This window comes from Juglans regia, chromosome 3, assembly GCF_001411555.2.
Source record: "Juglans regia cultivar Chandler chromosome 3, Walnut 2.0, whole genome shotgun sequence".
Lineage (NCBI taxonomy): Eukaryota > Viridiplantae > Streptophyta > Magnoliopsida > Fagales > Juglandaceae > Juglans > Juglans regia.
Window position 1 is genome coordinate 34,758,713 of NC_049903.1, and position 13,660 is coordinate 34,772,372.

Below are 13,660 nucleotides of genomic sequence, written 5' to 3' on the forward strand. Positions count from 1 at the left end.
TGTTAACTACCATGTCAGGCATTGCTCATAAAGAGAGCATACAATTTCAATAATGTTAAAAATTAACAGATGGATACCAGTGTTACATTTTAAGACATCAAATTCAATCGCCTATCAAAAATTCTCAGTGATTCAAGACACATGGCATGCAACGTTAGTATAAATGACAATCTATTAAAGAATTTCTAATGGAACCATGGAAGGACCAATTTGATTGATCTTAAAACAACAGCCAACAGGGTACAAAGTTTAAATAAAAAGCACATAGAGAAATGTAACATTAAGCCAAACCACAGGGTCTAATTTTGTCTTTAACCCTAAAAGAATAGAAAAAGTAGGGCATAATATATGGAGCATGAACCGAGTGCCATCGCCTCTGATTGCATCAATTTGAAGCATCAAGAGTGAGTAACAAAGGAAACAATACTAAGTTCAAATCGTGCATCACATTGTACAAAAGAAAGAAAACGACCCAGTCATGTAAGGACTGGATTTAACATTTAGGAAAAGTACCATGTTCATCTTGCCTTGCACCAATGAGAAATCCCAAGCAATGTATGAGTTTATCGAGTCCACTGTCAAAGAAACCTACAAAGGTAATGCAATTATAAAATTCCATGATAGACATTAAACAACAAATGGATAATTCCAAGAATGTTACTGAGTCAAAACTACCGTCTTCAAATGTACCTAACTGGACTAACCAAACTTGGTACAACTGAGAAGGAGAAGAAAAGCTGTATAGTTTAAAAGTTACAGTTCAGTACATAAATAGGTAGCTCTTTACACGATAGCTTTCAGGACTATTCTGTTCTTTTTTTTTTAACTGAGTTTCAGGAATTGTCACATCTAAACAAAGATACACTCTCAAGTTGCGACTAAAATGTTTTAGTAACTATCAAACAAGGTCATCCTTAAAGGCATATACCATCTAATAGAATACAGCTCATCTACATATACAATATATTTAGATTTTATGTATAGTACAATGAATAACTCTACCCAGTTACATGATTTAATTTGGATAGTTTTGAACACTTTTCTCCTACTAGAAATATGTCATGGAACTTATAAAGTTTGGATCTTTTTACATTTGTTAAAAGCTACATAGATAATTGTGTTTTTTTTACAAGTAAACGAAAATATTATTGAAGAATGCAAAAGGATTGCTTATAAAATTCTTAAAGGATTTTTACATTCCTTCAAATGCCCTCTTGCTACTTTCCAACCACGTGCACATCAAGCACAAAGGCAAAATTTTCTAGATCACAAGACTTCTACTGCTACCTAACTTCCCATTGGCAAGGACAGCACCTCAATCCCAGAATGAGGCACAACACAACATTTCCAAACAGAGAGAAGACCAACAACCAAAAGGCAAGAGATAGCACCATTACATACATACATACATATATACATAATTATTTTGGACAAGGTAAAGTGTATAATAGTTTGTTCCAAAGGCTCAGTTCACATAATATTTAACGTGCATCACTCAAATGGATGCCTTAGGTCCAGATAAAATACACAGGAAAGTACATTAATAGTTATGAAATATATGACCTTCAATGATGAGCAATAAATCTTCCGAGCATATGTAAAAGACAAACCTCATAAGTTTTCCCAGCCAGAACACTTATCTCTTTGTATTCGTCACTTTTCCTGCACAGAACAAAACAAGACTTTGAAATGAAGATACCAAGACAAATATTAGCTAAAAGTTCAGAGAATTTACCTTGCATCTAATGCACCGGCAACCTCTGCTGATATTAAGAATGGTGAATTTGCAAAAACCCCACTGATAAAAAAAAACAGACATGCTATTATAAATATACAGCTAGAACAAAGAATAACAGTCAAAGAAACACTTGTGGTGCCATACAAAAATGTCTCGTGCTCATTTAACTTCGCAAACATTGTCATAGGCAGGTGAATTCACATTAAACATGATAGACAAGTAAGCTCCTACACATACTAAGGTTTCCTGTAGATAAAAAGCAAGACTTGTGCAACCAGGGAAAAAAAGAGGAAAAAAAAAAAGAACACATTTAAACCAAGAGGAGAGTATAGCCCAACCATATACTCTAAGGACTTGTTTGGACACTTGGAGTATTTCAGAATTTAGTGAATAGTAGTAAAATGGTTTGAGTTAAGATGTTTTATTAGGTTTTGGGAAATGAGAGAAAAAAAGTTGAATAAAAATATTATAAAGTTAAAACAAATTTGAATATATTTTTTAATATTTTTTTTGTTTTTAAGTTTGTAAAAGTTGTATTGATTTTTTTTGTTTTGTTTTGTTTTGAAGTTTGTAAAAATTGTATTGGTTTTTGTATTTGGATAATGATTAGGTAATGATTACATTAAAAAAGTTGAAGATTTGAAATTGAAATGTGTTTTGTGTTTGAATAATGCTTGGAAATGAAATTATGAGAAGTTTTGAGAATTATGTCTCATCTCTAGTCCCTAAGTTTACGTCTTGACATTGACTTATCCCGAGCCTAAATGTTTTTTCACCAACTAAATAGTCCAGCAAGTTTTTCCCCCCATTAATCTTGCATGCCACTTTTCTTTTTCTTCGTCTTCATTCTTTTGAATAAGTTGCAAGATCCCTAAGGCCAAAGCTGATCAGAACAAGTAATTTTATTTCCGCTTCCCCTCCATGAAAATAAAATACCCAAGTGCTAACCCTCCATTATATGATGCCATGGAGCCTTATGCATAAAAACAACTCCAAAAAGATATTGAATATAATTTCAGCCAAGAAGCCACACAGGGCAATCGCTGGTCTAAAGAATCCATTCCATCCATAAACCAAAATTCCAATTTTCCCTCGGTAACCCAAGCAAATTAGAGTTGCCAATTGAAAACAAAAAACAAAAGAATTAGAGTCCTAGCCAGTAATTAAGTCCCCTCCCTCCCTCCCTCTCTATGAGTGGCATAGAAGACATCCACGAAACCAAGGGCCTCTACTGTTAAGAGCTCCATTAATCAAGTATGTACTCTAGATACCTAGTTAGTACATTCTCTTTCTCTCCCTCACCTGGTATTTGGGCTAACTGAGGCAGGGGACAATCTTATAATGGGTTTTGAGGCTTTGAAGGAAGAGGAGCCAATGAGTAGGATCAGGGAATGAGTCCAGTGAAGGGAAGGAATTCGTCCCCATTACTCAGCTTTCCTCCCTTGAAGACTCACTAAAATACAAGCTAGACTCTTCACCGTCACTTGGGACACTCCTGACCACTAAAGCCAATTCTCTCCTCTCTCTCTCTCTCTCTCTGTCGAATTAAGGCTGCTTCCCTACACCTTCTCAGAGAAGAGCTGGAGTTCCATGCCTAAATCAGAGAAATGAATAGGCTGGAAAAGAGAGGGCTGGATACATCAACTTGGAGAATGCAGAAAATGAAGACTTTAGATACATTGTTCGCGCTTTATGTGAAGGCCTTGAAAAGGAACTAATAGCATTGTTTGCTGCCATTGAAGGTAGCCATTATCCAGAGCTGATGCTGAAATTAGCCAGTAAAGGGCGCAAAGAGCTAATTGATTGACTTGTAACATTAATTACAACTCAAAAATAGGAAGCTCTAGTCATGGTAGAGTCTATTGGAGAGGTGTTTTCAAGTCTCCATGAAGCCGAAGTTACACCCACGGAACATTAGGGGTTAAGGGTTTATGAGGCGGATTAACATCTTAGGGTGCGGAAGGTCTTGTCTTCAAGAGACTAGGTTGGCCGTTTTTTTTTTTTTTTTTTGGATAAGATAAAACCTATTGCCCATATAATTGTCAATGGACAGCTTTGCTGTCCATAATCAATCTTCTTTCCTTGTTTACCTTTACTTCATTTACTTAGGCTTGTACAGTTAGCATATTGACAGAATATATAGTTTCCATATAAGGCTAGAATGCTAGAATCACTCAGCAATTAGTTTCTTTTCATGTATAGTTCTCTTGTAAAGTTCATATATAACATACAGATCACTCAAAGGCCATTCATTCGGCTATTCACACAATACTTTGACATGGTATCAAGAGTCGGTTGAATTTTTTTTCTTCTCGGTCTCGTATTTCAGCGTGTTCTGTGTTGTTCTTGCCTGAGTGAATTTTTTTTTCTCTTCTCAGTTTCATGTGTCAGCATCTTCTGGGTTGTCATGTGGTGCACCCAACATATTTTCTTGGTGTTTCGGCAAGCTCTGTCTTCTCCTGAGGTGAACCCGCATCAGTTCTTCGTGTTTTTCAGCAATCGTGGTTCTCTACTGCAAATTTCTGTGGTTGGGTGACAGTCGGAGCAGCCATCTAGTGGTGCTTCCGGCGTCTCTGTGTGTTCATAGTTGTTGTCGCAGCCCTCTGGTGACTTTTGGCACGTCTGGTTTTCTCGAGTCTTCTTTGTCTGTTGTTGTAGCAACCCTCACGTGGGTTTTTCGGCTTGGTCAGTATATTATGTGGCTCTCAGCTTCTTTGAATTGTGGTTTGTGACTTCCGAAAATTTCATTTTGTTTTTTGGTCTCAGTTGATTTTCGTTGCTGTTTCTTTTTTGCTTTGTCTTGGGATTCATTTATTTGTAATGGACTCTGCACCTGTGTGTGTTAAGTTTACGGGCACAAATTACTCTACTTGGGCATTTCAGTTTGAACTTTTCCTCAAGGGAAAAGATCTTTGGGGTCATATTGATGGCACGGATGTCGTCCAAACATCCAATACTGACAAAACCAAAGATCTCGAGGCTTCTCTTTCATGGGCTGTACTTGATGCTCGGATTATGTCTTAGCTCCTTGGTTCGGTGGAGCCACATATTGTTACCAACTTACGGGCTTATTGCTCCACTCAATCCATGTGGAATTATTTGAAGAAGGTTTATCATCAAGTTAATGATGCTCGTCGCTTTCAGTTAGAACATGCGATTGCTATGTTTCAACATGGTAGTCTTTCCATCCAAGACTACTACTTGGCATTTCTGACTCTTTCACATGAATATACTGATTTAGTTACATCGGATGTTCCTGTTTCCACTCTTTCGACTATTCAGACTCTTCACGAGACCAGCCGACGTGATCAGTTTCTTACGAAACTACACTCGGAATATGAATATGTTCTCTCCTCTCTACTGAACAGATCTCCTATTCCTTCTCTTAATATTTGTTTTGGTGAGTTACTTCGCGAAGAACGTCTTAGTACTCAAGCTATTCTGGAACAATCTCATGGCAGTTCCGAGACGGCAACTGTGGCTTATGCTGCCCAAGGACGAGGATCACCTATGAATTCTAAAAATTTGCAGTGTTTTTGCTGCAAGGAATATGGACATATTGCTACTAATTGTCCTAAGAAATATTGTTCTTATTGCAAGAAGAAGGGTCACATTATCAAAGAATGTCGTATCCACCCCCAGAATCGGCAGGGCCAAGCACTTCAGACTTATGTTATTGTTCCTCCCACTGCAACTTCTGTAGCACATGGCTCTTCCACAGGTGCTTCCTCTGATCTTGCACCTCCTGCAGCAAATTACTGCACACCAGAAATGGTGCAACAGATGCTAATTTCGGCATTATCTACAATGGGGTTTCAAGGTAAAAATTCTACTAAACTCTGGTACGTAGACTCGGGGGCTTCTAATCACATGACGAATACTCACACCGCTGTGTCATGTTCAGCCCTATGCTGGTCAATCTGCCATTCAGACTACCAATGATAGTTCTTTGCCCATAGTTGTTGTCGGAGATGCCTATTCTAAATTTACTAATGTGTTTCTTGCTCCTCAGCTTTCCACAAATCTTATTTCTGTTGATCAATTAGTTGATAATAATTGTGCTATTAATTTTTCTGGTGATGGTTGTTCTGTGCAGGATCAGGTAACGGGGGAGCTGATCGCGAAGGGACCTAAAGTGAGGCGCTTGTTTCCACTATTTTTACCTGTTCCAGCACTTTCTCCAATTTCCTCTATTAAGTCTTTTGCTTGTAATAATGTTCCTGATATGAGTATGGTGTGGCATCGTCGTTTAGGCCAATCTCAATACTCAGATCTTATCGCATGTATTGCACTTTGGTTTTCTTGGTAATAAAAAACATTCTTCTTTATCTCTTGAGTGTGATTCTTGCAAACTTAGTAAAAGCAAAACTCTTCCCTTTCTTTTGCATGCTAGTAGAGCTTCTCACTGCTTTGATCTTATTCATACTGATGTTTGGGGACCTTCTCCGGTTAGTTCACATGAAAAATTTAATACTATGTAACTTTCATTGATGATCATAGTAGATTTACTTGGGTCTATTTTCTTCACTCTAAATCTGAGGTTTTTCGTACTTTTACTGAGTTTTTAACGTATGTTGCAAATCAATTCTCTGCAACTATTAAGACATTGCGCACAGATTCTGGTGGTAAATATTTGTCTACTGAGTTTCAGGCATTCTTGGCTTCTAAAGATATTATTCATCAACATTCATGTTCTGCTACTCCCCAACAGAATGGAGTAGCCGAACACAAAAATCGTCATCTTCTTGATGTGGTACTTACTCTCTTGTTAGAATCCTTAGTTTCATCCATGTTCTAGGTTGAGGCTCTGAAAACTGCTACTCACTTGATTAATCGTTTACCTTCCCAAGTCTTACACGTGGAATCTCCCTATTTCCGCTTGTTTGCTAAGCAACCTAGTTATGATAATCTCTGTATTTTTGATTGTATATGTTTTGTTCATTTACCTCCTCATGAGCAACATAAATTATCTGCTCAATCTGTTAGATGTGCATTCTTGGGATATAATGTGTCAAAAGGGATTTGTTTGTTATGATCCTACATTACATCGTACACACATTTTTAGAAATGTTATTTTCTTTGAAAATCAAAATTTCTTTCTTGTGTCCTATGTGCCCTATCCTTCTACTATGGTACTCCCCTCCTTTGAGCAATAGTTCTCTGATCTTCATCAAGTCAGCTCTCGCTTTAAACTAGGTATTGTGTATACGAGACGCTCTCGCCCACATTCTCTCCCGATGGCTCACCCGATATCTGATCCTACCATGCTCCAGAACCAGTCAGTTACAGTACCTCCAATGCCTTTGGTACATCGCTCTCCTCAAGTGTCGGCACCCCCCGATAGGTATGGGTTTACTTCTTCCAACTTTGGCAATTCTATTTTAGCTCTTATTGCTGCATTGTCCAATTTTGATATTTCCACATCCTACTCACAAGCTACCAAGCATGACTGTTGGCAACAAGCTATGCAGGAAGAAATTGCCGCTGTAGAGGCCAATCACACCTAGGACATTGAGTCATGTCCTCCAACTATTGTTCCTCTGGGTTGCAAATGGGTTTACTCAGTCAAGGTTCAATCTGATGGAAGTTTGGATCGTTACAAAGCTCGGCTTGTTGCACTTGGGAATAATTAGGAATATGGTGTCAATTATGAAGAGACCTTTGCTCCTGTGGCTAAGATGACTACAGTTCGTACGATTCTAGCTCTTGCTGCTTCCAATGATTGGCCACTACATCAGATGGATGTCAAGAATGCGTTTCTTCATGGGGATCTTAAAGAGTGTATTTATATGAAGCCACCCTCGGGATTGTTTTCTTCTTTGACTTCGCATGTGTGTAAGCTTTATCGCTCCTTTTGTGGTCTCAAACAAGCTCCGAGGGCCTGGTTTGATAAATTTCGAACCACTTTATTACAATTCTCATTCAAGCAGTGCAAGTATGACACTTCCTTGTTTCTTCGAAAATAAGACATGGGTATTGTCATTCTTTTGGTTTATGTGGATGATATTGTGATTACTGGTTCCGATTCTGTTTTACTTGGCTAACTCAAGACTCATCTCTCTAAGTCCTTTCATATGAAAGATCTTAGATCTCTCACATATTTTCTCAGTCTTGAGGTGCATCGTAGTCCATTTGGTATTTCACTCAATCAATATAAGTATGCTAGTAACCTAGTGTCTACAGCTAGCCTACAGGAGGCCACCTCTGTTGATACTCACATGGAATTGAATGTCAAGCTTCGCAAAGAGGAGGGTGATTTACTTGTTGATCCCAGTTTATACCGAAAGTTGGTGGGTAATCTTGTCTACCTCACCATTACTAGACCGGACATTTCCTTTGCAATACAGCAAGTTAGCCAGTTTTTTCAAACCCCTCGTCATCTTCATTTGGCTGTTGTCTATAGGATCATACGCTATGTTCAGGGCGCTTCTGCCCATGGCTTATTCTTTCCTGAAGGCAATTCTCCTAACCTTACTGCTTATAGCGATGCTGATTGGGCCGGTTGTGCTGATACACATCGATCCATCACTAGTTGGTGTGTGTTCTTAAGTGATGCATTGATCTCCTGGAAGAATAAGAAGCAAGACAGAGTCTCTAAGTCATCTACAAAATCTAAGTACCGGGCAATGTCTCTTGCTTGTTCCGAAATTATTTGGCTTCGAGATTTGCTTGCTAAGCTAGATTTTTCTAAGACTGATCCTACACATCTACATGCTGATAATATGAGTGCTATTCAGATCAAGGCCAATCTTGTCTATCATGAGCGCACGAAGCATATTGAAGTCGACTGTCACTCTATCTGTGAAGCATTTGAAGCTCATGTTATCACTCTTCCACGTCTCCACTAAACTACAAATTGTTGATATCTTCACCAAAGCTCTCACTCGCCATCGACATTGCTTCTTAAGTAGCAAATTGATGCTTGTTGATCAACCCCGCATCAATTTGAGGGGGGCTGTCAATGGACATAATCAATCTTCTTTCCTTCTATTGTTCTTTCCTTATTTTACTTTTACTTCATTTACCTAGGCTTGTACAGTTAGCATATTGACAGAATATATAGTTTCATATAAGGCTAGAATGCTAGAATCACTCAGTAATTAGTTTCTTTCCATGTATAATTCTCTTGTAAAGTTCATATATAATATACAGATCACTCAAAGGCCATTCATTTGGCAATTCACACAATACTTTAGCTTACTTTGACAATAATTTCTGAAGCATTTATTTTGCTCTCATAGAGCCACCTCAGCATTTTCCTAATTACTTTAATGTTTTTACAATCTTTATTGGTTCTGTAATTTTATTATTTTCTTAATTACAACACCAACATTTTCACTTCAGTCATTGTAATCATTCACTTACCCATCTCTTACACTCCCTTACAATTTGCATAACCATTTGTTGCCATATAAGACCCTTTGCACACAAAAATGAGGATTTTTTTTTCCTTTTCGTTTTCTATAATAAAATGAATTCAAGGTCTTTTTCCCACACATAGCGTGGGCAGCTCAAATCGACCCCCAGAGGGGGAGCCACCCCAGTTTACCAGTTTTTTCAAAGTGACATGTTCTTATAGTAATGAACTGAAATATGTTGAGATGAGGAGTTTGTATTTTTGGGAAGAGGTTGGGGAAAAGCTTTAATGGTAGACCAAAAATTACTCTACTGTAGACCCAAAAATGTGTGCCAAACATGCACTTATACTCTCTATTCCTGGTCTTCTTAGAAAGCACAAGAACCGAAAAGATTCATTTCGAAATACCTACAAAAGATTCTTTTTTTTTATAAGTAATCAAGAAGTTTTATTCATAGCAATAGGCAAAGCCCAAGTAAACAGGAACTATACATGTGAAATACCTATCTATAATGTACAACAGAAAGAAGAAAGTCATGAACATTGAGTCCATTACAAACAATAGCCCCCACCCAAGAAAACAATGTTTTAAAGAAAAAAAGTTTAAGCTCCTACATTGTTCTCTCTTGGTTTTCGAAGCTTCTACCATTTCGGTCCCGCCAAATACACCAACACATACATATAGGGATCATTTCCCATATTGCTGCAACTTGTGTGTTTCCACGAAGACCTCTCTAGCATGCTAGAAAGTCCACCAATCTACCAAGCATAACCCATGATAAACCAAGTCCTGTAAAAAAATCAGCCCATAGGGTCCTGGCCACCTCGCAATGTAGAAACAAATGATCAACAGATTCGTCATCTTTCTTACACATATAACACCGGTCTAATACCATTAATCGACGTTTCCTTAGATTATTTATGGTGAGAATTTTGTCCAAAGCTGTTGTCCAAACAAAAAAAACTGCTTTTGAATGAGCTTTGGTCTGCCAGATGCTCTTCCATGGGAACGAGAGCCTACCCTAATTTGATAAAACTCTGTGAAATGATTGGACTGTGAATCTATCCATCGTACCATCGGTCATACGTACTGAATACAAAGCCGCATAGAAGTCTGAAATAACCTCCATTCCCATTCATGGGCTGCCCTAATGAAGTACACATTCCATTGAGGGGAGCCATTAGAAAAAGCCAAAAGGTCCACTATCACTGCATCCTTTACTCGTGGTAACTCAAAAATGGCAGGGAAGGTGTCTTTGAGACAGTGTTCACCACACCATTTATCATACCAAAATCTGACGCGAGAGCCATCGCCCACCCCAATGTGTATGTCTCATGAAAGTCTCCCAACCCTTCTTAATTTTTTTCCACAACCCTACCCCATGTGAACCACATACCTCCTTCGAGCACCAACAGCCCCATGCTTCCCCAACCTATGCATCAATGATCGACTTTCACAAAGCCCCCCTTTCTTGTTGGTACCGCCACAACCATTTACTCAATAAAGCTTGATTGAATTTAGTCAAGTTATGAATACCCAATCCACCCCCAGAAACTGGAGTGCATACCGTGTTCCAATTGACCAGGTAGAATTTGAACTCGTCCCCCAAACCACTCCACAAGAAATCACGTTGTAACTTCTCAATGCGGTTGGCAATCTTTGCTGAGAGTGGGAAGAGAGACAAAAAGTAGGTGGGAAGGTTAGAGAGAGTACTTTTGATCAATGTAAGCCTACCACCTTTAGATAAATACAACATCTTCCAAGATGCTAGCCTACGCTCCACCTTTTCAACCACAGGATTCCAAATCTGCTTTAATTTGAAGATAGCACCCAATGGTAATCCAAGATACTAAAGAGGTAAAGAGGATACCTTACATCCCAAGAGAGGCTAGAGTTGCCACTTCAAGAACATTCCTCATGGCACCATCTCAAACTTTGACAAATTAACTTTCAAGCCCAAAACCGCTTTGAAGCAAAGAAGTAGGGCCCTCAAAGATTGGATATGTCCGAGATTTGCTCCACAGAATATAAGAGTGTCATCAGCAAACAACAAATGATAAATATCAAGAGAGTCGAAGCTACCATTCCCCACCGAGAAACCGTGGAGAAAACCACCTTCCACAAGCCCTACAATCATCTTACTGAGGGCTTCCATGACGAATAGGAATAGTAATGGAGATAGCGGATCTCTCTATCTCAACCCACGGAAGGAGTCAAAAGCCCGCTAGAGAACCATTCACCAAAATAGAGAATCAAACTGTTGAGATACAAAACTCTATCCATTTCATCCATCTCTCTCCAAAACTGCATCTTGCAAGTAAATAGAGCAGAAATTTCTAGTTAACGTGATCATAGGCTTTTTCCATGTCTAATTTGCAGATTAACCCAGGTTCCCAAGATTTGAGACGTCCATCCAAAATTTCATTTGCAATTAGAACCGAGTCTAGAATTTGTCTACCTTTGAAAAATGTGTTTTGTGGCTTCAAAATTAACTTTTCCATCACCATACTCAGTCGATTTGCTAGCACTTTGGAGAGAATCTTATAGACCCCTGTCACAAGGCTAATAGGACGATAATCACAAACATCCACCGACCCCACCTTTTTTGGTATGAGTGCTAAGAAGGTGGCATTGAGGCTTCTTTCGAAACTAGCATAATAATGGAACTCTCGAAAAACCTGCATAAGATCACCCTTGATCACCTCCTAACAGGTTTGAAATAAGCCCATAGTAAAACCATCAAAGCCCGGGGCCTTATCACTAGCCATACCACAGACAACTTTGCATACTTCTTCTTCAAAGGGCCTCTCCATCCACCCTGCACACTGTTGGTCTAAGACTGAGAACATCAACCCATCTGCTAACTGTCTCCAAGATTGTTGTTCGGATAGAAGATGTTCATAATATTGTACCAAGTGCTCCTCAATACTTGCCTGATCCAAAAAAACTACACCATCAACCATCAAAGTATCTATAGCATTGATCCTCTGACGCGAATTAGCCACCTTATGAAAGAACTTTGTACATCTATCTCCCTCCTCAAGCCATAAAGCCCTAGATTTCTGTCTCCAAGAGGTCTCTTCCATTAGTAACACTCGTTCAAGATCTGTAACTACTTGTCTCTTGCGAACTTTTTCAACTTCATTAAGAATGCTTGCATCCTCCTCTCCCTCCAGGCCATGTTACTCCTCTGTAAGCAAACGTCGTTGTGATATAATATCACCAAACACTTGTTCATTCCATAACTTCAAATCATATTTCAGCGCTTTTAGTTTCCTTGCCAGAATGTAGCTTGGAGATCCTTGGAACTCATACGAAGACCACCATTGTCTGACCCTGTCTACAAAACCGTCAGATTTAAGCCACATATTTTCAAATTTGAAATACCTTCTACCTCCTTGAATGCCTCCACAATCCAAAAAGATAGGGAAGTGGTCAGAACAAACTCTAGGCAAGCGTCTTTGAATTACATCAGGAAAGTGTGATTCCCATTCTAAAGTTAACAAAAATCTATCGATTCTCGACCAAGAAGGGAGATCTCGAGTATTGGACCAAGTATATAAGCCTCCCGTTAGTGGAATATCCATAAGCTCCTATTCTAAAATAAAATCAGAGAACTCCCTCATAGCGGAAGTTATGTGGGATGTACCTGATCATTCACTTGGGAAGCGAGAGTCTCCCCCTATACAACTCGGTACATCCCACCAACTAATTATTCCAGCCAACTCTTCCCATAATAAGCTTCTTTCTGAGTCAATATTAGGATTGTATACACCCGGGAATGCCCAACGAAACCCATCTTCTACATTTACAAAGGAGCACGCCACAATGAATTCACCCACACATTCCTCTACTCTTTCCACCACTCTTTTATCGAACATGATAAGAACACCACCCTAGGCACCTTTGGAAGGTAGATACGACCACCCAACATGATGCCCTCTCCACAAACTACGAATTATTTGTCTTGTAATTAGTTCTAGTTTGGTCTCTTGCAAGCAAACGATATCACCCTGCCATTGTCGGAGTAAGTTTCTAACTAGGAGTTGTTTGGCCTGCTCGTTCAACCCCTTTACAATCCAAGATATAATTTTTGGCTTCATAACAAAACCATCGATGCCCTTCCCTTCCCACGCCCGCGACAAGAACTTCGCTCCCCTCCCTCATCGTGTTCATATCCCACATAAGCCTCTTGAGTTCTCTCTTTTTTTGTCCAAAGCCTGTGAGGGACAAGCTTTAGTTGGTGTATTTGCAGCTTCAACAGCTATGAGTAATGTCAAAAATTCATGTTCAAAACCACGCATGTAATCCCAACAATATGTTTGATTTCCATGGCTTTTTGGATTACCCAACCTAAGACCCTTGGATGAAAAGAGTTCAGAGGAGTGGGTTCTATCCCCTCAGAGGAGTGAGTCTTGTGGGATGTCAAATCTCAATTGAAGGGAGTTATGGATTATGTAAAAAATCTAATGATTAAGGTGGATAAGGGGCTAGACCTAGTCGTGGGTACAAGTGTGCAAGCAAGTGTGCCGGAAAGTGTGCAGGCAAATGGTGTGTCAAAGAT

At 39.1% G+C, this 13,660-nt stretch overlaps 1 protein-coding gene across 2 annotated transcripts in view; it reads right to left on the minus strand.

The window, feature by feature from the left end:
* The window catches only part of LOC108987901, a 30,929-nt gene that overhangs the window by 1,383 nt on the left and 15,886 nt on the right, over positions 1–13,660 (minus strand). For both annotated transcript variants that reach the window (XM_018960997.2, XM_018961068.2), the window contains 3 exons: positions 1,736–1,798; positions 1,611–1,662; positions 514–588 (listed from right to left, as the gene is read on the minus strand). In XM_018960997.2, the coding sequence (XP_018816542.1) occupies positions 514–588; positions 1,611–1,662; positions 1,736–1,798 (190 nt within the window). The remainder of the gene's footprint in view (positions 1–513; positions 589–1,610; positions 1,663–1,735; positions 1,799–13,660) is intronic.